The sequence below is a fragment of the Panthera pardus genome, unplaced genomic scaffold, assembly GCF_024362965.1.
Source record: "Panthera pardus isolate Hobbes unplaced genomic scaffold, ASM2436296v1 HiC_scaffold_10, whole genome shotgun sequence".
Lineage (NCBI taxonomy): Eukaryota > Metazoa > Chordata > Mammalia > Carnivora > Felidae > Panthera > Panthera pardus.
The window spans coordinates 99,363,938-99,391,495 of NW_026526655.1; the positions used below are offsets into that span (position 1 = coordinate 99,363,938).

Genomic DNA, 27,558 nt, shown 5'->3' on the forward strand with positions numbered 1-27,558 from the left:
TTGTTTAGATAGATGCTTCTTTCCTTAGATGTATCCTAGATCATGATGCTAGTTTGTGACATACTTGGGGCTGGAATCCAGACCACAATAGAATAACTACTAAATGTCCCCTCAACATGGTCTCATACCAGACATTTCAGAAGGAAACACAAGCAGAGTATCCAAATATGGCTGAACCCATTTTACTACTGACTCCATTACTGTTTTTTTCTTTTCTTTTCTTCCCTTTTTTTTTTGCAAAAGGAAGTGTTTTGTTTGGTTTGCTTTTGATTTTTGTTCTTTGCAGTGATCTTTTATATTATCTCCTGAAGTGCCATACACATCTATGGTTTCAGTGACCACCCAGGTATTGAGACCTCTAGATGTATAGCCCTGGGCAGCTCACTTGGCTGAGTTCTCAAACATCCAAATTCATGCTTGGAAACTTCTCCTACGTCTGTAAAAGTAACTGCACACTCCACAGGTCCACAGTGGACATATTCCCCTTCTAGTGACTATATGCATTCTTTTCATCATAGGAGTCAAGGACATAATTACCCATCCAGCTATTAAAAATTGGAAACCTAGCAGTCATTCTTAAACTTTTTCCCGTTCTTTTCTGCACATATTATTCAACACCAATTTCTTCAATTTTACATCAGAAGATCTCAAGTCAATTTACTTTACTCCAATTCACAAACAGCACCCAGGATCAATCTGCTGGTACTGCAGCACCTCTCTCACTGCTAAACACTCAACCCCTCGGGCACATGCCAGTCTGTTCGCCACACTGCAGGCTGGCTGAGGGACCTGTGCACAGCATGCATTTTGGTGCCTCTAGCCACGTCACTGTCACACTCCCACTCTCACAACTGGAACAATTCTTGTTGATTCCTTCTCCATTGTGGCACATTAGCACTCATACTTCAAGGTTTGGTATGAACCTTTCCTCTGAACAGAATTCTCTCAACTACTTTCTTTTGTGCAGCCTGATCATTTTTCAAACCTCAGCTTAAATCACCCACTTAAAAAATCACCTCCTCCAACCACCATAACCAAATCCCATTTCTTAATAAGAGTTATTTGAAAGTCAAGTGTAATCTTTTTTGTGATACTTACACAATTATTTCTGTGAACTTTTTCCTAAATTCACAAGGGCAGGAGGAATATTCATCTTTTGTTTCCCATTATAAACTAAATGCCTAATACAGAGTCTGGTTATAACAAAATTTCCATAAATACTTGGTGAATAAATAAAGAAAAAGAAGGTCTGTAAATAAGCTAAAACTTTTCTTGTTTGAAGCCTAGGCATACCAAATCTACAGCTAGATAGATAAATAGATATTAATATGGACTACTTAATCTTCATGAAATTGGAGGAAAAAACCCAACTTTGGTCTTATAGTCAGTAATGGACTTTCTTAAGTTAGATACTGAAAATAATAACAATGAGAAACAACATCATAATGGATATTGATATATTCTGAATTGTACTGTATTATTAAACCTATTTTGCTATCATTTTTATTGCCAGTGACATTCATAATAGTCTGACATGTATCAACATAGTATATGCTCTTTTGGAATTATGTTATCTACATTTTAAATCCAAAATTTATGAATGTTTAATAGAAACTTTTTTTAAAGCAAAGAAACTAGTTATCAATTATTCAGTAAAAAAAAATGCAGGTGGTAGTTTGTCACAGTTGAGGTTTTCTCTAGAAGTTCTTAGGGAATTTTATAAAATATTTAAAATTTGATGAAATTTAAAGTATGAGACTGATAGTATTGAGATGAACCAAATTTCTAAGACAACTAGGAATTAAGTATAATCATCATATGCTCACTTTCTGGATAGTAGGAAGAACAGAGAGAATGTGGCCTGGCTTTCAAGAGGCTTGTGATAACCCATGTACAAAACTATTGGTCAAGAAATAGAGTTTGGTATCCCCAATCCATTGTTCTGTGTGTCATAAACATTGACTTGCTTACAATCGTAAAAGTAGACAGTGAAATTGGCTCCATTTCCATTATTTGATTCTAGGAAAAGGTTGGCATAGAGCCCTATTTATATGTAGATATTGCCTCATGGTGAAGGGTTTTAAGCCCAGCAATGCATTTAGGAATATAGTATCCATCTGCTCCTTTGCTGAACCATTTATAAGACATTAGAATTGGAAAGGGCTTGGGGGGGTGGGGTAGACAAATATAAAAAGGAGAATTCTCAGATAATCCTGTACCTTAAAAAGGCAATTTACTTTTGGAGCAAATCACAAGGAGAGAATAGGGAAGGAGCTGATAAGTTGGAGCAAATGTGGATAGAATGATATATATATAACAAATATTTTGCCTGTTGTAAACATGCATTCATCTATCCAATTATGAGCTGGACACCTACTGGGTCCTAGGCAATAAAGCTAAAAAGATAAAATTATAAACTTAGTTTAATTATTACTTGCCTTGTGAAAGAAGCCAACCATATAATAGAATGCATTGAATGTCATGATAGAGATAAATACAGTGTAATTGTTAGAATCTCTAAGGAGAGATTTCTTAACTACGAGACACTCTCTAACCAGGGAAATTTGGTAATGGTTTCTGTTCCTTGAGTTTAAGAAAAAAAAAAAAGTAAGATTCAATACAAAAAGCAAAGCAAAAAAGTTGTTCCAAGCAGAAGATGTTTCATGTACAAAGGCAAAAGAGAGAGATTCCAGAGGGCAAGAGAGGGAACCTACAGAATTATTGACTCTATCATAGTTGAAAGATGTGATTCACTCAGGTATCTTGTCAGTATTTATTATATACCTAGCAATGCAATGTTTTCATCCTTGAACTGTATATTCCTTCAGTTTTACATTTTTACATATGTCATATATTTTCATGAGTGTCCATGAAGTAGAGAAGAAAAATATTAGCCTTATATCTCTATCAAGGGATATTCTCACTAATAAAGCTGAAACCAGACTCTTGAGATTATGAAAATAGTTACTAATTTACTTATTCAAGTAAAATAAGTAAATAATTATTAAGCACAATTTATGTAACAGTCATTATCTAGGTGCTGGAGGTAGAGCAGTGAAGAATTCAAGGGTCCTCTCTCATGGAGTTTACATTCCTGAGGAACTTCACCTACTTGCCTATCTACTTGCCCACCTGCATACATACACGCATATACAAAAAAAATGCATACCTACCTGAAATAAAATATGTTGGATACTGTTAGGTACTATGGAAAAAAAAAAAAACAGAAGTAGGTAAAAAGAGATGAGGGATTCAGACAGAGTTGGCTGATCTGGCTTCTAAGATCACCCTCTGTATGGGGTAATGGGAAAACACCTCACTGTTAAGGTGATACAGAGCCAAGATATGAAAGAGATGAAAGAAAGAACCAGGCAGAATAAAAAGTGCAAAGGCCCTGGAGCAGGATCATGCACAATGAGGAAGCAGGAGAATGAAAGGAGATGAGATCAGAAAGAGAGTGGAGGGCCAGATCATCTGAAAGGGTTTATAGGGCATTTTAAAGACCTGCAAAAAAAGTAACCATAGCAAAAGTCTTTCTTTTACCGGATGTATAATCACTGTCACTAATCCAACAGAAAAGAACTGAATGTTTTTCAGACAAATCCATTTTCTTAATGTTTCCCCTGGAGCAAAAGGAAAGCAGTCTATATGCATAACTTCCATCATTTAATTTTCAGAAAATAATTCTATTGATGTAACATGCCACTTAGAGCTTAATTAAAAAATCATCAAATGGGCATTTGTATTTGTGTATTTTTGAGGGGGTGAACAATGAAGATGGGAAGTTTGAATTAAATGATTTTCAATGGATTCCTTCCAATTTTGCAGCCTTTTAATTTCAGCATTTCAGTACATTTATATATGCATCAACAGAAATGTATGTTCAAGTAACTAGAGTGGCTGGGTGAAATATTTCAGAAAAAAATATATTAGATACTGTTTGGTTTTTGTAAGCCAGTCATTAAAGAATTTGTTCTGGTAGAGTCAAAACAAAGAGACAGAAAGGGCATTGATGGTGCTTCCAGGGAGTGGGGTAGGGAGGAATGGGAAGTTACTGTTTAACGGACACAGTTTCTAGTTGGGACACATGAAAATTTTCTGAAGATAGATGGTGGTGGTGCATTCACATTATTTTTAAAATAATTTGACCGTTTTGCAAACAAAAGTCCAATACCATCTTGATGTCATCACGTGCACTTCTGTTTTTAGAATGAGGAGCCAGTGTTTTCTAGAGACGGCAGCACATTCTTTATGACAGTTCCTGTTAAGCAAGGGGGCCGTGGAGAATTTCACCACATAGCGATGTTTCTTGTCCAGGTACGTGCTGGCTCCTTTCTGTGTTTGGTTTCATTGCTGTCATACTCACGAAGGTACAATTCTTAGGGCATATTCTGAACCTACAGTTAATGCCTGTGAAATCCAGGCATACATTTAACCCAAGGACTAAGTTCTAGAAAGAGGATCCCCCTCCATAACTATAAATTCAAACTGTACTTTCCCATATAATAGTCTCAACACTCAAGAGAATTTAGTGAGCCATAATATATGCTAAGAGACTTGGGCCTTGGATTAGAGAGAATTGAATACATGAAAATTACCAACCCCTACTTTCAGAGATTGGAGGACAATTTAGAGAAAATTTTTCATTCAACAAATATGTATATTCCCTATTTTGTGTAAGCAGTATTTTCAAGGTGCTATAAATGTTTTAAATATTTGAAGCAAGCTAATTTCTGGGGCACCTGGGGGGCTCAGTTGGTTAAGTGTCTGACTCTTGCTTTAGGCTTAGGTCAGGATCTCACCGTTCATAAGTTTAAGCCCTAGGTTGGGCTCCACACTGTCAGTTGCAGCATCAGAATACTTGGTATTCTCTTTCTTTCTCTCTCTGGCCCTCCCCCTCGGATGTGCTCAGTTTCTCTCTTTCAAAATACATAAACGTAAATGAATGAATGAATGAATGAGTGAATAAATAAATAAGTGCTTGAAGCACACTAAATGTCCATCAAAAACTGAATAGTTGAATACTTTATGATAACCCCCCACAAGGAAATACAATGCATATTTGAAAAACCAGGATAAAATGTATTGTCAGTGACACAGAGTCTGTGCTATATTTTTATAGACTTTCCAATAAAAATAAGGAAAGGGTTATTTTTCTTTTAAATTCCAAATGAGTTAGCAGACCATACAGTTTTATCCAATTATTTAAAAATGGGAGAATTCACAAATGGTTTAAATGTGACAAGGTTAATGAGTCAATTTGAATGTAATGGTCAATAACAAACATTCAGGAGAACTGGTTTCCTTCAAAATCAAATAAATAAACATCCTAGTCTCAGGCAAAAGATAATTTACAAAGGCAAAGGATGTGGATAAATTGCAATCCTCTATGAGAGTTTACAAACAAACTAGCCAAAAATCAATTTCACACTTACAAAATATAGAGTAAATATAAATGTGCCAAAAGATCCCTAAACAACCTGGCTACATTTATGTTGTTAGAACCTTCACAAGCCTTGTGCAAATTCTCAAACTTTTATCATAATCTATATACATATTTATGTGCAGCAGCTCAGTGCCTTGAATTCTCAAAATCTTATGTTGGTAGTTTAAAATTTAACACATGTCTAAGTTCTGTACCTATTAAAACAACTGCCATGACTTTAATTTGAATTAAAGCCAAAATAAGTAATTTGGAACATATATAATTTTCACAATAAAGATGTGGATTAATTTTCATAGTATATCATTTAAGTTGGAAAATAGGTTATAGACTAAGCTATAATATCTCATTTATGTTTGAAATAAATGTATCTATATATGCCTAAACTTTTTGATGATTTTATATGTATTAAAATGATTATATCAGACAGCACTAAGGGGGCTATTTTTTTTTTTTTTTATGTAAACTGGAAGAAGTTTCACTAGCAAATTATTCTACCTGATTAACTTTTGCTAGCTAATTATAAATTTTGTTATCATAAATACTAGATCTTTTGGTCAAAAATAATATATCACACTATAAGTGTGGGTGCGGGGCTCAAACCCACTAAACGCAAATGTTAACACTGTGACATTTTATTAAATTTTTAATGTTTATTTTTGGGAAGGAAAGAGAGACAGAGAAGCAAGGGAGAAGCAGAGAAAAAAAGGGAGACACAGAATCTGAAGCAGGCTCCAGGCTCCGAGCTGTCAGCAATAGAGCCTGATGCGGGGCTTGAACTCACAAACCTCGAGATCATGACCTGAGCTAAAGTCAGACACTCAACTGACTGAGCCACCCAGGCACCCCATTTTATTAAATTTTTAAACCACAGTATTTTATATTCACAAAACTATGTGAAAACCCAGGTTGTCCAAATTGCATACAAATTGTAAATACAGCAAATGATAGGGGAAGATGTATAATACACCATTATATATACAATTCCAAGAAGACAATCTATTTAACAAATTAAGGAGAGAAATAGTGTCTTTTAAAAAGTGTTGGATTGGAAGGGAATGGGAGGTGCTAATGCTGGCCTGTAGGAATTGAGACATTTATGAACCAACAGAAGTTTCTTTATAAGCCTTGGAAAGAAATACCTTCTTCCCCCAATCAAAACAGCCTGACATGTAGTCTAATTCATTATTCCTGAAGTGTTCAGAACAACTTCATAGAGTAGATGTGTTTACTTTGTTCCTCTTCTATATGAAGATTATAACAAAGCTTTCATTGAAGTAGAAAAGATTTTGATCTATTCCGGTTGCAGTTCAGAGAATTTGTGGCTTGCCTCAGTGAGAAATAAACATGACTGCACTATTATTTATGGATGTTTTGGCAATGTGGATAAAATTAATCTACTTTGTTAATGAGTTAGAGGTCAGTGGTTAGATAAATGTACGTTATACCTAAGTTTACACACAGACACAATCTTAGTAAACAGTTTGAATTCCTTTCCCTCAAAAAAAAAAGTTTTTAAAGTTTTTATTTATTTTTGAGAGAGAGAGAGAGAGAAAGAGAGAGCATGAGAAGGGGAGGGGCAGAGAGAGAGGGAGACACAGAATCTGAAGCAGGTTCCAGGCTCCAAGCTGTCAGCACAGAGCCTGATGCGGGGCTTGAACCCACTAAACGCAAGATCATGACCAGAGCTGAAGTCGGATGCTTAACTGACTGAGCCACCCAGGCACCCCCACCTCAATTTTTTTAAATAGTTTACAAAAAAGATCTTTTAAGAATCCTCTAAGATTATGATATTGACACATATATATGCTATGAAAATCTTAGAATTCGAAGCTGAATTAACTCATTTAAAATCAAACACAGTCTCCTCACCTCACACATCACACTGTAAATAAATTTGTATATATAGGTATTTCTAATTCCTTTTAACATTGAAAAATATTTAATTTTCTTTTGAATATTGCAATCAAAGCACATGTATGGATTTGTAGTATTTAAAGAATAATGTATAAGAATTCTTATATTATTTATTATATTCTTAATGTTTAATATTAGTCTCCAATGTCATTTTAATAGCTGTTCAACATTCTGCCAAATAGGTTTAGTATACTCTATTTAAATGAATCAATTTTAATCAGCATTAAAGTTACTCTAATTTTGATACGAGAAATTACTCAGAGGTAAACATTCATATGCATAAGTATTTATTTATGATTATTACCACAAAAATATATTTTAAGATATCAGAGATATGTAGGCAAAGTGTATGTGTACATACGTTTTTAAGTTTTGCTATGGAGTGGCAAATTGGCTCTCCAAAAATAGTGTAATAACTTAGAGTCTAAATAGTAATGCATATACCAACATTGATGACTTCTTACACTCTTTCTTCCTTGACCTGCTGCCAGTGAGGAGGAATGATGAGAACAGAGTTTGACAGCCAACCAGCAGGATGAGCACCCTTTGATCCTTAGCTATATTTGAGAGCTTCCTCACTGACTGAAAATGTATTTATCTGTATGAAGTATCTCACTAAATGAAGTTAGTAATTTTCTCCAAACATTTTGCTCTCTTTGACAATGAGTAGGTAGATGGAAACTATTAATTGGAGACCAGGCTATAAAATTAGCCTTTCAGGCTATTTTCGTTAAGAGGGTGATGGTTGTCATTACACATATTCTAGTATTTATTTTTCTCATTTACAAAGGCATTCCTTACTAATTTCAAAAAATAAAACTAGAAAGAATTTATGTTTCCCTCCTTTTAGACAAGATTATAATTTTATGTTAACTATAGAATATCATAGTTTAAGTTCTAATTATAAAGCATACTTTTCCCATAATGCTACATAATTTTGAGAAACAGTTCTTTAGAAGATTAATATTTAGTTGACTGGATGTAGATAGTTAACCAGTATAATTCAGTGTTTAATTCAGTGGCAATTTGTTGTAACTATATCTGTCACTATACAAAAAGCTAGTTTATATTATGGATCCTTTATTTAGTTTTGATTAACAGCCCTGGAGTTCCTGCATCAAAAGTAAGATATTTGTAAACTCATATATATATGTGTACACACACATATAAACTCATACATATACACATATATGTATGTGTGTATATATATGTATATAAAATTTATTTCTAGATTACTTTCCATATGAATATGTGATAACAGAATTTCCCTACTTTCATAAGTTACCTTAAAGATAATATGAATAAAAATAAAAACTGGCTTTTCTAAAAATCTATAAAGTAATTGCTCTTTTGAGTAAAATATACACTGTGCAGTATTAATATCAGTTTATGTGGTTCTTGAGTCAAACAATGATGCAAAACTTCTTTCCCTCAGAACATCAGACTTGCAATTGCTTCACAAGTTTTCTCCTACCTCTCTCTCCATAGCAGTCCTCATATAGACCTTTAACTTCTGAATTGCCTTGTCTGGAACTCTAATATCCTGCATTCGCTGTAATGCAGGCTGCAGTTAAGTAAAAAGGTTTTTGCCAAAGACATGGCTACCTTTTTTCTCTCAGATATGGAGTAAGCAGAGTTTCAATCATGCTAAGTGGTTCAGATTCATAAATGAAAGGAACTGCCCTGTCATCTTCCTAAATTGTGTTAAATGAAAAATTATATATGTTGGTGAATCCATTCTCTTTCTCTACACAGCAATACAAAGTTTTGCTCATGAGAGCTGATGATTTCACTTGGAACAATTTTAAATGCCATTATTCATTACAAAAACTGTAGAAAATGGCATGCCCCCAATTCACAATTCTATCACCTAATCAACCCAATAAATTTTTTTTCATTAAATTTCACTGCTGTATCTGATTAGGACATTGTCTGAAAACAATTAGCTCACCTCGTGTGATAAATAGTAAATTATAGCATGCTATTTTAAGCACTATATCACTTATTTAGAAGCTGTAGAAATTAAACAGAATTTAATATAAGAAATTTGAATGAACAGTGTGTAATCAGGTAAAAAGCACATATATTATGAAATTTTCACTGATACCAATCTTCCAAATTTTTAAATAGAAATACAAGATTAATATTTAACTTTGCTAAGTAAGAGAAAATCTATACCAATTTGAGGAGAGGTAATCTGATTTCTAATGGTGTCTAATACCTTATTCTCAAATTTTATTTGGCAATAAAAACACTTGATCTGCATCCTAGATTTCCATCCCACTAATGAATGAAAATCATTAGTTGTATCGCCATTTAGTCTAAAATTAAAAGTGAAATATGAGTTTAAAGTACATTGCCATGTTGCCCTTGTCAAAAGTCCACTATGCTTTCATATTTATCATCATTTTTTTGTATTCTACCAAGTTAATATAATAGAGACCATGGTTGCATGGAAAGAATTATTACTGCACAGTGAGAATGATTCTTCTTTCCTCTTTGTTCAGTTATCTTAGCTGTGATTGTCTTTGGAAAGTGGACTGAAAACTAACTGAGATACAGACACTCCTCGGGAAGATTAGTCAAGTTTCTTGATATTTATTTTGAACTCACTGTATGAGCCATCTACCATATTTTGATTTGTATTATTAGGATTGTTTACCTCCAGTCCAGATCAAATGTAATATGCTCGCTGATGCAATATAATCTGATATGCAGTAGTGGAGAATAGTTGAGTCTTACAACTATATCTGTAGAACTATAAAAGACAGGCTATGCTCTTATATGTGAAATGAAGTTGCACTTATTCCTCAGCCCAGATTTGCCCTCGTGGATATAAAGTGAGCAAAGCAATTACAGATGCTTGAACTGAAATCTAAAAATTGTGAGGCTGTTGTTAAGGCTTCCAACAAGAAAACTTTTGGTCCTAAGTTAGAAGAAAAATATTTTTATGCTGGATGCATCATTGAAATGAATAATGTGTAATTTTTAATATTGGGTACACTGTGTTCAGACATTGTCTCAAAGCATTGAGTTTTGCTCATGATAACTTGTACTTTTTAATTTTTTTAAGTATTTTTTAAGTTTATTAATTTGAGAGAGAGAGAGAGAGATTGTGAGCAGGGGAGGGGCAGAGAGAGAGGGAGAGAGAGAGAGTCCCAAGCAGGCTCTACACTGTCAGTGCAGAGCCCCATTTAGGGCTCAAACTCACGAACCATGGGATCATGACCTGAACTGAAATCAAGAGTCAAACTTAATTGTTTGCTTAACCAACTGAGCCAGCCAGGCTCCCCACTCATGATCACGTTTAATGTGGACACTCTTCTATCCTTGAATACATACCTACAAATAACAAAATTTTCTGAAAAAATGGAGAAAATATAATCAAGCTAGAAATCTTGAAACCAAGGCATCTCTAGATATGTTCAAATAATAGAGCACAATTTCTGTACCTTTCAATGTTTTGAGATATTGTTCATCTTAAAATTGGGCACCAAAGATGCACTAAAACCTTAAGCTGTTAGTATTCTGTCCTTGGCTCATTCAAAGCAAGGTCTGATAATGACTACTGGAATCCAAAGTTATAATCAAGAAGTCATAGGTTTGGGGTGTCTGGCTGGTTCAGTTGGTTAAGTATTCTACTCTTGGATTTTTGCTCAGGTCATGATCGAACAGTTCGTGAGTTCAAGCCCTGCATGGGACTCTGCACTCACAACGCAGAGCCTTCTTGGGATTCTCTTTCTCCTTTCTCTCTGACCCTCCCCTACTAATGGCTTTCTTTCACTCTCTCTTTCAAAAATTAAATCAACCTAAAAAAAAGTGTAAGTTACACAAAGGAGGCAGAACTGCATATTTAAACTGTATTTTAAAATACTATTAACTTTATGCCAACAAATTTGAGAACCTGAATGAAATAAATAAATTCTAAAAAAAAAAAAAATATTTAAGAAACAATGTGATTGTCCCATAATATTAAGGAAATGGAGCAGCATTTTAAAACAGTGTTTTCAGGGGCACCTGGGTGACTCAGTAGGTTAAGGGTCTAATTTCAGCTCAGGGCATGATCTCGCAGTTCGTGAGTTCGAGCCCTATGTCCAGCTCTGTGCTGACAGCTCAGAGCCTGGAGCCTGCTTCAGATTGTCTGTCTCCCTCTCTCTCTCTGCCCCTCCCCTGCTCACACTCTGTATCTCTTTCTCTCTCTCTCTCAAAAATAAATGAACATTAAAAAAAAAATTAAACATTTTCACATCAAGTACAGGTGGTTTTGAAAACTGGGCTCTACCAAAATTCAAGAAGCATGCACTTAAAATGTATAGAAATATATTCAAAAAGGAGAAAAAGATGGAATATTTTTTGATACATTTAATGATACAGATATCATCTTATAACCAAAATCAAATGAAGACAGTATGGAAAGGACAGTTACAGGTCACTTAAGAACTTCTAAACCAAGTAGTGGCAAACTGAATTCTTCAATGGATTTTAAAAAATACTGTTATTTTTCACAGAAGAATGCTGTTTGCTTAAAATTTAAATATCTATGATATAATTCACTGCATTTTCATCTACATGAAAAAATATAATCATCTTAATAGATGCAGAAACAGCCTCCAATAAATTCCACAAATCCATGTTCAAAAACCTTACAAATTTAGGAACAAAAACAATTTCTTTATGCTGATAAAGGCATTCACCAAAAGCTTAGGTTATATAGCATAGTCTATACCGTGGAACATTAGTTACATTCCTTTTAAAATTCAACATTGAAACTTTGTATATTGACAGATGGTAAGTAGACTTAACCTGGGGATCACTTCTTAATGTGTGCAATATTGAAGCACTATGATGTACACCTGAAATTATAAGATATTTTATGTCAATTAAACCTAAAGCAAAAATAAATGAAATAAAAAAAGTAAAAGTTAGCACTGAGACAAGGAATCACAGTGAAGTACCTTGAATATGCACAAAACCAAATATGATTTTTTTTAATACCACCTAAGAAAGAAAGAAAGAAACAAGCTTGACAGACCCATCTCTTGGAATATTGTGGTGAAGGGAAAGGTAGAAACTAGAAACTGGTGATAGAAATTAAGGACCCCCCAGGGGAAAAAATGTGTATCTATATATATACACATATATATTAGCTGCATATATATATGTGTGTGTGTGTGTATACACACACACACACACACACACACACACATACACATACATATACATATAGGCTGTCAGAAAACGCGTATCTACTCCTAATGGTGTTACCTTGGGGTGCTTGAGAAACAAGTTCTTAGAGTACTAGAGATAGCATTCCTTAGGGATGCAGCTCCTTAGGGTACTAGTAATAGAAGTTTAGTGGCTCACCTAATCTTTCACCACTATTAGGCATCTATATCCTAGGAAATCCAAGATTTTTATAAAGAAGAAATATGGCTGGCAGTAGACACGCAGTTGCTATGTGAGGTAAACAGAAAGTGAGAATAAAAAAAAATATTTAATAGATAAAGCTACCCCTCTCCCAAAATCAACTATGAAGCAGAAGGATCCAGTAGTATAATACTCCCCAAATAACTAAGTATCACTAAATAAGCACTTGTAGATATGAAATTATCAAATGTGAAATTCAAAACTCAGAAAAGCCTTCAAAAAGTATAAAGAAAAGTTGTAACCCAAAAAGTAACAGATTTCAGGAAGAATATTGAAAAAAAAAATAGTACAAAATCGTAAGAAACTAATGGAAAGATGACCAAGGGTAAATAAATATTGCCAAAAATATACTAGTGGTTATCAGGAAGAGAGATAAAAATAAGTAAATAAATGAAATAAAGTAGAGAGGATCAGAAGTAGCTAAGACAGGGAAATAATATGCAACTGATATTTAATTGGGTTTCTTAAAGGAGAGAAGCAGAAGACTGGAAGAAAGGCAACATTAAAACTATAATCCAGGGGCACCTGGGTAGCTCATTCAGTTGAGCCTCTGACTTTGGCTCAGGTCATCAACTTTGGGGTGTGTGAGTTCCAGCCTCGCGTCGGGTTTTGTTCTGACAGCTGAGAGCCTGGAGCCTGCTTCAAGATTCTGTGTCTCCCGGGGCACCTGGGTCAGTCAGTCAGTTGAGTGTCTGACTTGAGCTCATGTCATGAGATCACAGCTTGTGAGTCCGAGCCCTGTGTTGGGCTCTGTGCTGACAGCTTGGAGCCTGGAGCCTGCTTCGGATTCTGTGTCTCCCTCACTTTCTGTCCCTAACCCACTCGCATTCTGTCTCTGTCTCTCTCAACAATAAATAAACACTAAAAAAAAAAAAAAGATTCTGTGTCTCCCTCTCCCTCTCTCTGTTCCTCCCCCGCTTGCACTCTCTCTCTCAAAAATAAATAAAGATTAAAGAAAATTAAAAACCATAATCCACAGCAAATCAGAACAACAGAAATGGTCAAGAAACAAAAGATAACTGTGAGAGGGATAAGAACATTTTTGAAGTTGTTAATATAATGATAACATGTAAAACTAAAATAAAAACCTAGCACTGGATTTAAAAACATTTTTAAAAATTACTAAAAGACTTCCTACAAAAAAACTCATTAAATATGACATCCATAATGAATATATAAAATATGATGGAGGTTTTTAAAATAGTTTTATAAAAGAGGTTTATAAAACAGTTATACCCAATAAATGTATTTTGGCTTAATTTATGTACTACAATTAAAAAAAGTTTTTCATATTGCTTCTTGAAATTCATGCAATTCAATCTTTTTGCAAAATACACATTTAAGAAAAAAGGATTTAGAAAGGGTAAATCCTAATGCTAGACAAGAGAATTTTCATGCCGCAAAGCATTAAGAAGACCAAAAGAAGATACTTTATAATGTTCAAGGGTGCAAATCACAAAGAAAGTATATTAGTTAAAAATGTATCCACATCTTGGATAGTATAGTCACCACCTTCATAAAGTAGATATGCACAAAAAGTATTTGATATGTGGAAACTTCTTTTACCTTCCTCAGTCCAAAGTGAATTATATGATGTTCATATATATATATATATATATATATATATATATACACACACATATATATATGCATATATATATGTTCATATATACACATATATATTGTTATATATAATATATTGTATTATTTTTATATTTTTATTATATTAACTATATTATTACATATAATATAGATTTTATTTTATAAATATAAATATATAAATATAATATATAATTTTGAACACATCCAAATGAAGAAATCCTTTTTAAGTGTATAGGGAACACTGACAAAAGTTGAACATACATTAGTTATTTTAAAAGCTCAATAAGTTCTATAAATTGAAAATTACATGAAAGCATGCTGTGATTACAATGTAATATGCCTAGAAATCAAGAATATATTCCTAACAAGTTTTCTGGCTAGAAACATTTTTAAAGTAAATCCAATTAAACAATTTCTTTGAAAAGTTCAAATTTGCAAAGTTATAAAACAGTAATAATAATAAGAATGAAAACACCTTTCAGAATCAGATGTCAGAAAAAAAATCATAGCTCTAAAAACCTATAAAAACTAAAATGGAAGTATGAAATTAAATGAGTTTAATTTCAGGTAGCAAATTATCAGCAAAATCCAACATAAGTCAGAAAGATGAAAATAAATTTGAAGCAGAAATGAGGTACATTATACATTATATAGAAAGATGTAGAATAAATTTTAAAAAAGTAATGTTTTCTCCTTGAAAACACACACACACAGACACACACACACGCACACACACAAAACATAAGCTGGCCCAATCAAGGAGAAAGAAAACAAATCAAAGGAGAAAGAAAACACATATAATTGGAAATGGCTGGTGGGAAATAACAGAGGACATTTCAGTAGATTTTGAGAGAGTATTTTGTAGAACTCTATGTCAACTAATTTGAAAACGTAGATGAAATGAACAATTTCATGAGGAAATACATTTAGCCAAAACTGCCCCAGGAGACACAGACAGCTCACATTGACTCATGACAGAGAAGAAATGTAATGTCATTGAAGAACTGCACCACAAAGGAGCACCAGGGCCCATGTGATTTTATAAGAGAACCAGACATTCAAGGGTAATGCCAACACAGTTTGAACTGTTGTACAGCATAGGCTTTCTTTACAGTTGCTATAAAAGCCTTTTGCAAAATTTCATACCAATTCCTGGTTTAAAAAAAAAAAAAATTAAAAGGACACCTGGGCGGCTCTGTCAGTTAAGTGTCCAACTTTGGCTCAGGTCATGATGTCACGGTTCATGAGTTCAAGCCCTGCATTGGGCTCCCCGCTGACAGTGTGGAGCCTGCTTGGGATTCTCTTTCTCCCTCTCTCTCTGCCCCTCCTCTCTCTCTCTCTCTCTCTCTCTCTCCAAAATAAATATTTAAAAAATTAAAAATCTAGGAATTGGAGGATAATTTCTTAATGTGATAAAACCTATATGCCTCAGTCCATAATCCAACAAAGTGGCATTCCCATTAAGCTCAGAAAGAAGGAAGGATGCACAGTATCTTCACATTTTTGTTTTGGACGTATTTGTGTAAATCAGATGAAAGTAAACAACTAGCCATAAGATTTGGAAAAGTATTCAGTGAGATAGGATACATATTTAGCATATGGAAATGAACAGTTGTTCCTATATGCTAACAATAACCATTTAGAGTGTATGGAATAGGAAGCCATTCACAATAGCAACAAAATATAAAATACTTAGTGACATAAGAAAATGAAATGTATTTGAGATATATATAAAATATATAAATGTACAAAATGTACAAAACCTGTATGAGGACAATGTTAAAACATTCCTGAAAGACATAAAGTAGACTTGAACAAATGGGAAAATATCCCTGCTCTGTGATAAAATGAAGATCGTAAAGAGGTGAGTATTAATTATAAATTTTATATTATCCCAATAAGAAATTCTAACAAGTTTTATATGTTTGAATGAGATATGCTTATTTTTAGGTTCATTTAGAAAAATAAGTATGCAGTAATATCTGAGGAAATACCAAAAAAAAAAGTAAGAAGGGCTGAATTCTAAATAATATGGATGTTAAAAAATCTATAACTAGAAATGTGTGGTTTTAGGACATGAATTAACAGAGATTAAAGGAACAGAATATACAGTATAGAAAAAGACATATATATATATATGTTATATATATATACATATATATATATAAAATAGAGATGGAACTTCAAAGTACTGGAAAAATGAATTTTTTTAATAAAACAGTTTTGGAAAAATTGAATATCATAAGGAAAAAGAAAAGTAGTTGCTTACTACCACCATAATTCCAAAATGATCAGAAATCTAACTTTGAGAAAGAAAACCTTACATGTACCAGGAGAAAACATCAATAAATTATTTGTAATCTTAGTTTGAAGAAAGCCTTTATACTATGCACCAATAGCCAGAGACAATATAAAAATACGATGGTAAATTTTATTACATAAAGATTAGAAGAATATTTTTGGTCTTTCATCCATTTTGAATTTATTTTTGTGTATGGTGTAAGAAAGTGGTCTAGCTTCATTCTTTTGCATGTTGCTGTCTAGTCCTCCCAGCACCATTTGCTAAAGAGACTGTCTTTTTTCCTCTGGATACCCTTTCTTGCTTTGTCAAAGATTAGTTGTGCATACATTTGTGAGTTCAATTCTGGGTTCTCTATTCTATTCCATTAGTTTGTATGTCTGTTTTTGTCCCAATACTATACCGGCTTGATGACTGCAGCTTTGTAGTATAGGCTAAAATCTGGGATTGGGATGCCTCCAGCTTTGGTTTTCTTTTTCAACACTACTTTGGTTATTCTGGGTCTTTTGTGGTTCCATTACAAATTCTAGCTCTGAGAAGAATGCTGGTGCTATATTGATAGGGATTGCATTGTATGTGTAGATTGCTTTGGGTAATATGACATTTTAACAATATTTGTTCTTCCAACACATGAGGATGGAATGTTTTTTCCATTTCTTTGTATCTTCTTTAATTTCCTTCATAAGCTTTCTACAGTTTTCAGCGTACAGATCTTTTACCTCTTTGGTTAGGTTTATTCCTAGGTATTTTACGGTTCTTGGTACAATTGTAAAGAGGATCTTCTGTCGCTGCATTATTAGTGTACAGAAATGCAACAAATTTCTGCACGTTGATTCTATATCCTGCTACTTGGCTGAATTCAAAGACCTAAATATGAGCCAGGAAACCATCAAAATCCTAGAGGAGAAAACAGGCAACAGCTTCTTTGACCTCGGCCACAGCAATTTCTTACTTGACATGTCTCCAAAGGCAAGGGAAATAAAAGCAAAAATGAACTATTGGGACCTCATCAAGATACAAAACTTCTGCACAGCAAAGGAAACAATCAACAAAACTAAAAGGCAAGCAACAGAATAGGAGAAAATATTTGCAAATTACATATCAGTTAAGGATTTGTATCCAAAATCTATAAAGAACTTACCAAACTCAACACCCAAAAAAAACAAATAACCCAGTGAAGAAATGGGCAGAAGACATGAAGAGACACTTTTCCAAAGACATCCAGATGGCTAACAGACACATGAAAAGATGCTCAACATTGCTCATCATCAGAGAAATAAGTATCAAAACCACACTGAAATACCACAACACAGCAGTCAGAGTGGCTGAAATTAACTACTCAGGAAACAATAGATGTTGGCGAGGATGTGAAGAAAGGGGAACACTCCTGCACTGTTGGTAGGAATGCAAACTGGTGCAGCCACTCTGGAAAACAGTGTGGAGGTTCCTCAAAAAATTAAAAAAATTATTACCCTGTGACCCAGCAATAGCACTACTAGGAATTTATCCAAAGGAAACAGGAGTGCTGATTCATAGGGGCACATGTATCCCAATGTTTATAGCAACACTTTCAACAATAGCTAAATTATGGAAAGAGCCCAAATGTCCATCAACTGATGAATGGATAAAGAAGATGTGGTTTATATATACAATAGAATACTACTCGGTGATGAAAAAGAATGAAATCCTGCCATTTGCAACAACGTGGATGGAACTGGAGGGTATTATGTTAAGTTAAATAAATCAGTCAGAGAAAGATATCATATGTTTTCACTCATGTGGAATTTGAGAAACTTAACAGAAGACCATGGGGGAAGGGGGAAGAGAAGGGGAAAAAATAGTTACAGAGAGGGAGGGAGGCAAACCACAAGAGACTCTTAAATACAGAGAACAGACTGAGGGTTGATGGGGGTTGAGGGTCGAGGGGACAGGCGGGGAGGGAAAATGGGTGATGGGCATTGAGGAGGGCACTTGCTGGGATGAGCACCAGGTGTTGTATATGAGTTATGAATCACAGGAATCTACTCCTGAAGCCAAGAGAGACTATGCTGTATACACTGTATGTTAGCTAACTTGACAACAAATTATATAAAAGATACATATATTGGAAAAATAGTACCATAACCAATGTCAAGATAAAACAACAATCCAGAACATACCTGCAGCTTATAGCTCACATAATGAATATAAAGACAAAGAGAACTGTTGAAAAATGAAGACCAAAACACAAAAGAAATCTGATAATAAAAACAAACATTAGCAGAGATTCAGATAATGATTGACTCTCATTTATAATTGTGCAAATGACACATTATATATGTTATATTATACATATATGCATATATATGAAGCTTAACTTTTTTCCTAAGAGAAATGCAAAATGAAATTACACCAGTATACCTGTGACAAGTTGGGTTTCACAGGAAGCCAAGTGAAGAGAAGATTAGCCTGCAGGACCATTTTCACACAGGACATCAATAACTTTGGAAAGTTACACAAGGAAGCAAAATTGGCCAGAAAAATGTGGGCTCCAGGGCCATCTGAATGAAGGCCTCCGCTGATTCCACAAAGAGTTCTAGACTGGGGTGGCTCTCAGAGAAGTCCCAAGTGAGAGCAATAGGGTTGGGCTTGTATCCTTCAGTACTGATCAGTCCCATTGGATGTGGACTGCCCTTGAACAGAGGTCTAATCTTGGATGAGACATTGTCTTCAGTCCCGGCAACCCTCAGAGAAGAAGACTGACAGCTGAGCACTTTCTTCCAACAGCACTTCTAGGTGCTGCCAAGGTCCTTCCTTCCAGAGAGGGTTCCCATTGGCATGTCCTAGTGTCTACTACACCACCATTTCTTCCCTATCGGATTGGCAAAAATTCAAACACTGAACAACATACTCTGCAACATGCCCATGAGAAAATAAGTACCTTATACATTGCTGGTAGATGTGCAAGACGATACTTCCCTTATAGAGGAGCATACCCTGACAATATTTCCCTACACATTAAATCACAAGCATATGTACAGAGTTAACCACTGTGGCATCATTTGAGATGTGCGTCTTAGGAGGCTCATTATAGTATATCCACACTTTGGAGAACTATGTAGGAATAAAAAGGATGGAAGAAGATCTGTAACAAGAAAACATGCCCTGTGTTCTCTGATTTATCTCTAGCTTATATGTGTATGTGTATCTGGGTTTACATTTATAGTTATGAAATATTAATGTTTCACTTATAAAACATTTCCCCCCAGAAAAGGATAAAGACCTAATAACTTTTTTGTATGTGATGAGAATGGCATGAAACCAAGACTTTTTGCAGGGATGCTCCCTCTGTCTGTCTGTCTGTCTCTGTCTCTCTCTTGTAATCTTAGTTTGAAGATATATATATATATATATATATATATATACACACACACACACACACACATACACACACATACACACACATACACTATATGTTTGAACTATCTACGTATTTTTAAAATAATATTGGGGCACCTGGATGACCCAGTCAGTTAAGCATCTGACTTCAGCTTAGGTCATGATCTCATGGTTTGTGAGTTTGAATCCCACAGCAGGGTCTCTTCTCTCAATGCAGAGTCTGCTTTGGATCCTCTCTCTCCTTCTCTCTCTGCCCTTCCTCTGCTCACACTCTTGCTTTCTCTCTCAAAAATAAAATAAACCTTAAGAAAATAAAAAGAGGGGCACCTGGTTGGTGGCTCAGTTGGTTAAGCCTCCGACTTCGGCTCAGGTCATGATCTCGTGGTCTGCGAGTTCGAGCCCCACATCAGGCTCTGTGCTGACAGCTCAGAGCCTGGAGCCTGCTTCTGATTCTGTGTCTCCCTCTCTCTCTCTGCCCCTCCCCCACTCATTTTCTGTCTCTCTCTGTCTCAGAAATAAATAAACATTAAAAAAATTAAAAAAAAATAAAACGAATATTAAATAGAAAACATGAGGACACCAAAGCTTTGTTGAAATACTAAGAGAAGCAAATGCACCTGAATGTAAATCAAACGGATATGGATTTTACTTAAAGATGATACTAAGAACACATATACACACATGCACACAGAGAGAGAACATAGGGATATCTCTCTAGCTAGCCATCTATCTCTTCTGAAAAGGCCCACAACTAATAACATTAGAGTAGCAATTAGCACACATAACCCCAGATCTTTATATCTAAATACTGTAATCCAGTAGAAAAACTCATTGGAGAAATGACTGATTACAGTTAGGAGGTAGGGGAAGTAAAAGGATCTCAGAACATGTGATTGTGCAGAAAACAAAGTGCTCAAAGACAAATGTAATCATTTCTAAAGAATAGAGGTGTTGGTTTGAAGGAGTGCCCAATAACCAAATTGTGACAATTTTAACATCATAAAGAATAAGAACAATCATGGAATGTAATATATTACATTAAATATGGTTAAGTATGTCGTCATATGAAGAGGAGGGAGAGCAAGGATGAGAGTGAACACAGGCAAGGGGAAATAGTTTTCTTCACAGAAGAATGCTACCTGATAAATACAAAAGTGATATTAGAATTAGAAAATCACTTTGAAATGATAGTTTATTCAGGGAAAGGTCATGAATGGATGCTAAACCTATGACGTGAAAGTTAATGGAGAAGATGCTCACATAATGTGCAAGTCTCATCCCACTTTTAATTAAAAGGCAAAATGTATTTTTCAATGCATATGTCACAGTTACCATGTAAACAGCATTGTCATGAGTGGGAAGATGTGTAATGGTATTCTTCCTAATATGAAGCAGAAGAGGTATCCAATATCACCTGTGTAATATTCTTGCCTAAAATATTTAGCCTAAATTAAAGCATAAGAAAACAATCAGACAAATCCAAAATGCTGGACATTCTATAAGACCATTGGACCAAGAGTCTAAAAAATGGTTAATATTATAGAAATCAAAAAAGATAAATGTTTTTCTTTAAGAGAGATTAAAGAGATGATAACCCAATATATGTAAATATTTATTAAGACATCTATTTTATCTAAATATATAAATGTACATATTTATATGTCTAAACGTAATATATATACACACACACACACACACACACACACATATATATGGTTACTTGGGGCTGTTGTGGAAATTAGGGTATAGACTGTATGTTTAGATGATATTAACATAAATATTCATATGTGTTATTTGCTTACATGTGGAAATCGTCTTAATCTTGAGAGATGTATATTGAAGTATTTAGGCAAAAATATCCTGATGTTTGCAACTTACTTTTAAATGATTCAGCAAACAACGAAAGAGGGAGGGCAAATATTCAACGTGTTGATATAAGATGGTGAATCCAGGTAATGATCTCATGGGTGTTTATGTAGTATTCACTCAACATTTCTGTAGGCTTGAACATTTTCTCAATAAAAAGAAAACAAATGTGGTACCATTTCATACTCATTAGATTGACCAAAAATTAAATAATCTAATGAAATTAACTGCCAGTAAGGAAGCGGCAAGGATGAGAAGCAATGGGAACTCACATTGCTAGTAGACTGTAAGTAGGGGCGACTTTGGAAAATACTTTGTCACTATCTAGTTAAGTAGAAGACATGTTTACTAATGACCAATCCCACTTCTTGGCGCTTGTCTCAAGAAAATCCTGCCATGTGCATGACGAGACCTTGATAAAACTGTTCATAGGCGACTTGTTTTTAAGAACTAAAATTTGGAAATGCTCAAATGTCAATAAAACATAAATTATGCTATATTCACATAAAATACGACATAGTGGTGGAAACCAACTATGGCTGCAAACATCAACATAAATTAATCTCAGAAATAAATTCTTGTGTGAAAATAGCAAACCACAACATGATGCAATGGTGTAAAGGTTAAAAGTATACAATAGCGTTTATTTACAATAAAATATGTTGTGAAATGTTTCACCTAAAGCTGTCCAAACTGTAGTTGTTGGCCATTTAGATGAGCGTTACCGAAGTCCTGTGTCTTTACTAAATGCCAAGATGACATCCTGTGTCAAAGTGTTGCACAGGCGATCATCACCTAGAGGTGTCTTCTAATGCTTTTCCCACAGTAATGGAGAAAAGGCACTCTTCTACCCGGATCAATGTTTACATGAATGTGTGTGCATTCTCGAGAATGAAAACAAGAAACTGAGTGTTAGCTGCAAATTGGAGAATTAAAAGCGATACAGGTAGTTGGTATTTTTGTGTTGACCAGAGAGATGCTGTTTAAATAAAAAAAAGAAAATCAATATTTTCTATTTCTTTGCAGAGTAAAAGTGAGCAAATTACTGTGCGGCATCTGACATCAGGAAACTGGGAAGTGATAAAGATCTTGGCATACGATGAAACTACTCAAAAAATGTGAGCATTTTGGTTCTCTAGTCAGATTGGTAGTCACAGTTGTCAAACGCAATCTTTCGGCCAGATTGATGTTTTGCTTACCGTGGTCCTAGTCCAGACACCTTGGCCATGGAAACAGCAACATTCTCTTTAAAGACTCTCCCTACCCTTCACCCAGAGAGACACTTGCACACACACATTTACACAGATACGTACACACTTAGACTGAGAGAGATCACAGAGAAGTGTGATATGATATTTTAAGAACAAAAAGATGTGTTTCCCAAACGGATCAAAGTTCAGTGGTTGAATGAGAGAACAGGCCGGAGCTCGAAGATTCAAGTGAAAACTCAGCGTGGCAAAAATTGATCTGTGCCTGATGTGTGTGTTTTCTCTTTCCTGGGCAGTTACTTTCTGAGCACCGAGTCTTCGCCCAGAGGGAGGCAGCTGTACAGGTAAGCAAGGTGCAAAGACTTGGCTGTGCAGGTTGATTTCTCAGTGGCCATCTACACACCTTAAGGATAGGATGGAAAACTCTGCAGTTTCATTTTTGACATGACGGAACCTCACGCTCTTGGTCCAGTCTCTCACGTCTGGACCTTTGCAAGCCTGAACGTTGGGACCTGAAGTGAAGACCATCCAGCTGCTCCTTTTGTAATTTTTTTCCTCACCTGCTTTTACAGTCTCAAAGTGTCTTTTTTTTTTTTTTTAAGGCTTGCATTTCTCAACTACCCATCTCACGGGAGTTTACGTATTTTCCTGAGTGGACTTTTCTTCCGCTAAGCCTCATTTTGAATTTTCAGTGCATTTATATTGTACACCGGTAACTTATTCCCAAAGTAAAACCATTGTGAACACTTAGAAGAGTAGATCAAGGGGAAGGGAAGTTTTTCTCCCCTGCCCCCACGATGTGCAAAACCTGGTAAGATTATTATTTGAGCCAGTAACACTCACTGCTTAGTAAAATAAAGCATTAGATGGGGAATGTTCTCATCTGCCCAATTTTCCCAGATGGAAAGTTATATTCATAAAATATGCTTAAGGTCATACCTATTTAGTATTAAAACATCTCCTCACTCAGAAAGCTTTCACCAGGATCTCATAAGAATGACTTTTATTTTTGTCTGGCAAGCAACTTATTAATTCTAGACTTTATATACACTTTCAAATTTCCATTTCGCAGATTCATTTTTAAAGTGTCAAAACTGCCATGGCATATTCTCAGTGGAAATTCATCATGTTTGAAGAAGTGTCACCACTGATCCTTACCCAGTAGCCTAGACTTTCCTTTGAGAGTAAAAATGCATGTTTAAAGCACCCTAAACTCCCTCTAATACACTGCACACTCTTATTTATGCATAAATTGCTTTCATCTGAAGCGTCTATTTTTATCACCTCTCTCAATAGGTGATTTTTGGATTCTTTGTTTTATGGGGTTTTTGTTTTGTGTTTCTCTTGAGTCTGAAACCCATAGTCTCAATTCTAATGACTTCCAAGGGAAGGAAAGCTGTTTATTTAAAGAGACTGATGCTAGTGGTTGGTTTAGAGATCTTGATGAACGTAGTGGTCACTTTGTGCTTTTTGGTGACCTGAAGCTTATCTTGAAGCGTATACTCCGGTTGATACTGGCAGTTGTGAACAATTTAAGGTTGTGGAACTAGTATATCTAAGTGTTATTTCTCTCATTTTATGAAACTCTTAAAGAAAAATCACAGTGTCAAAAGATTAGACTAGGCCCATTTCAGCCAATGGAACTATCTCAATCTCTCTCCCCAATATGATTAGCCTAAAATGTGATCTGAATCAAAATGACTTCTTAGATTTGTGTGCTTGTCTTTGTTCTCTAGTGACTGAGGCAGCAGTCTGTCTATGAACTGTACTAGTGGAGCAGGCCATGTTATAAAGGAAATATAGTACCAATAAATTTCCCCTTAAGTTGCTCAGCAAATGCCAGTTGGCTTGACTGTAAGATAATGTTACTGTTTAACTCAGAAAACTCAATCACTGTCTTACCCAGGTCATAAAAATAATCATTGGTTGACCAAATTTATGGGATGAGATAGACCTGTGAAGAATCACAGATGCTGCCATAGTCAGTGTTAGAATGAACGTTGTCTCAAAATGTGCATTTCTTTATTTCAATAGATTATCATAATTTAGACTATGATCTAAGTAATGATAAATACTAACATAAATCTCTGAGGAACTTGAATCTGAAAAGTTATATGAAGGAGAGAGGGAAAGGGTTTAAATCCTAGTTATGTCATTTCACTAGGCACGCATTCTTCTCTGTGGAGAGTGCTGCACAACATTGTGACTATAATTAAAGACACTGAATTTTATACTTAAAAATGATTAAAATGGAAAGTGCTATGGTGTAGGTGTATTTGAATGTATATACACACATAGAGCAATTTCAAAGAGAAAAAATAAGGTATGATTACCTTTGCAAGTTATCATAAGGGTGAAATGGCCTAATGTATTAAGTGCTTCGTGTGTGTATTGATCGGTTAGGCCAGTAAAGGAAAATCTGGATTCTAATGAGCTCAGAATGTTTCAAATGTGAAATTTTGAGTTCATGAACGATACTTAACATCTATTCTCAATTGCTTCTGGTGCCCACGCCAATATTCCTGTACCCATCCCCGTGTCTACAGCATACTGCACATCAAAATGACTATCATTCATTTACAAATGTATATCCAGAATCATGTTTCAGTATTTTCTCCAAGTATAAGATGAAGCTTCACCAGCATTTCCAACTGTCAGAATAATCTATGATACATCTCTCTTTATAAAATATTCTACACAGGAAATTTAACCTTGGGTAAATATCTCCATCCCTCTGACCTTAAGCATCATTGTTTGTAAAATAAAGAGATGATGACTTGTCTCTTTACCTACCTCCCTGATGTCTCAAAGTATGCATGATCATGAAGATTATATTATCGCACAAAACATAATTTTCCTTTACCAAAAATTTCAGGGCAAGTGTTAAGTGCCAGTATTTCCCATGTATCTATTTAGTGGTAAAATTTGACAGATAACCAAATTCTAATGTTTAGAATTCTGAATTCAGGAAATCATGAGATTGATTCTTTGTGTGACTTGTGAAAACTTTCATTAGTTCTTTCAACTAATATTTATTGATGGTGACTTTATTCTAGTCTCTGTGGGCACTTCCTTTTAAAACTTTACAAAGAAATATCTATGGAGAAAAGGCAGATAAGAATAAGTTCTATTGAGTCCTGTGGAAATCAGTTCCTTTATTTTAGAAGCATGCATATATACTTTAATATACATATAAGCATACATGATTTTAATTTTATCACAGAGAAGAGAACTGTGTCTCTTAACATTAGTAATGGAAATTGACTTTGTGTTTATATGGTAAGTCCTAATTGACAAGGAGCCTCAATATAAGCAGTGCTGTAGCTCCTGAGTTTATGTTAATGTTTAAATATATGCCACATATTCATGTACCTGGAATGGTACCATTTCTAATTTTCTTTTTCTTTCCCCAGTGCTTCTACTGAAGGATTACTGAATCGTCAATGCATTTCATGTAATTTCATGAAAGAACAATGTACATATTTTGGTGCCAGTTTTAGTCCTATGAATCAACATTTCCTATTATTCTGTAAAGGTAATAAATTATTTTATTTGATCAGTATCTATTACCATCACAAGTAACTATTGCTCTCTAGCTATATGATTTGATACTCTAAATTTGTTTGTAATAAATTATGAATTTACTGAGATAAAAATTGCATCTTCATGTAGAAAACATAATTGGGAGTCAACATTTACTCGTGACCACTAAGGGCTGTTTGAACGTGACTTGTTTAAAAAAGTGAACAAGCATATTTACATCAGCAAAGTCCTGCTACAGCAATAAACTAATTTACCTAGTCTTTAGGGGAAAAAAAAAACAAAACAGTCCTCTTATTGAAATATTGGCTTGGCTGTTAAGAGGTTTAGGTTCTACAGAAATTTAACTGCCTGGGTCTAGCATCCTGAAGTTCAGAGAGATTACATTCACCCTAATTAGATCTATCAGGTAAAAATATTCTATAATCTTATATAGGAGTATGGTATATCTATGTTATACTGATAGGAATCATTGCCCCTTAAAAAGATACTGTAATTCTCAAAGATCAGATGGGAGACATCTGTCCCTTATAATGTGATGGACTGAGTGTTCTTGCTTTAGCTGGTACCTGAAGCTGTCCTGTTTTTAAGACACCCTGAGGAATAAATCAACACATGCTCTTTTTAGTTTTTTTTTTTTTTCCTCTTGGTATCTGAAAACAAAGTAATCAAAAAAGTACTTGTTTGATGACATCAGGGAAAACCATTAGACCTCTAGTTACAGTTCTGCAGAGGAATAAAGCTTCAAGATAACATCTTACAGTTACACTGAATTAACTAGTATATCTGAAATATTTGGTGATTCCAGTTAAGGTATTTTTTTCAATTAGTATATAATTAGAACCAAATTTTTATTCATCTTATGGATGAGATATTTC

At 34.6% G+C, this 27,558-nt stretch overlaps 1 protein-coding gene across 2 annotated transcripts in view; it reads left to right on the forward strand.

Moving 5' to 3' along the window:
• The window catches only part of DPP10 (dipeptidyl peptidase like 10), a 634,998-nt gene that overhangs the window by 550,069 nt on the left and 57,371 nt on the right, over positions 1-27,558 (forward strand). For both annotated transcript variants that reach the window (XM_019469320.2, XM_019469321.2), the window contains exons 13-16: positions 4,210-4,317; positions 22,959-23,050; positions 23,437-23,484; positions 26,554-26,675. In XM_019469320.2, the coding sequence (XP_019324865.1) occupies positions 4,210-4,317; positions 22,959-23,050; positions 23,437-23,484; positions 26,554-26,675 (370 nt within the window). The remainder of the gene's footprint in view (positions 1-4,209; positions 4,318-22,958; positions 23,051-23,436; positions 23,485-26,553; positions 26,676-27,558) is intronic.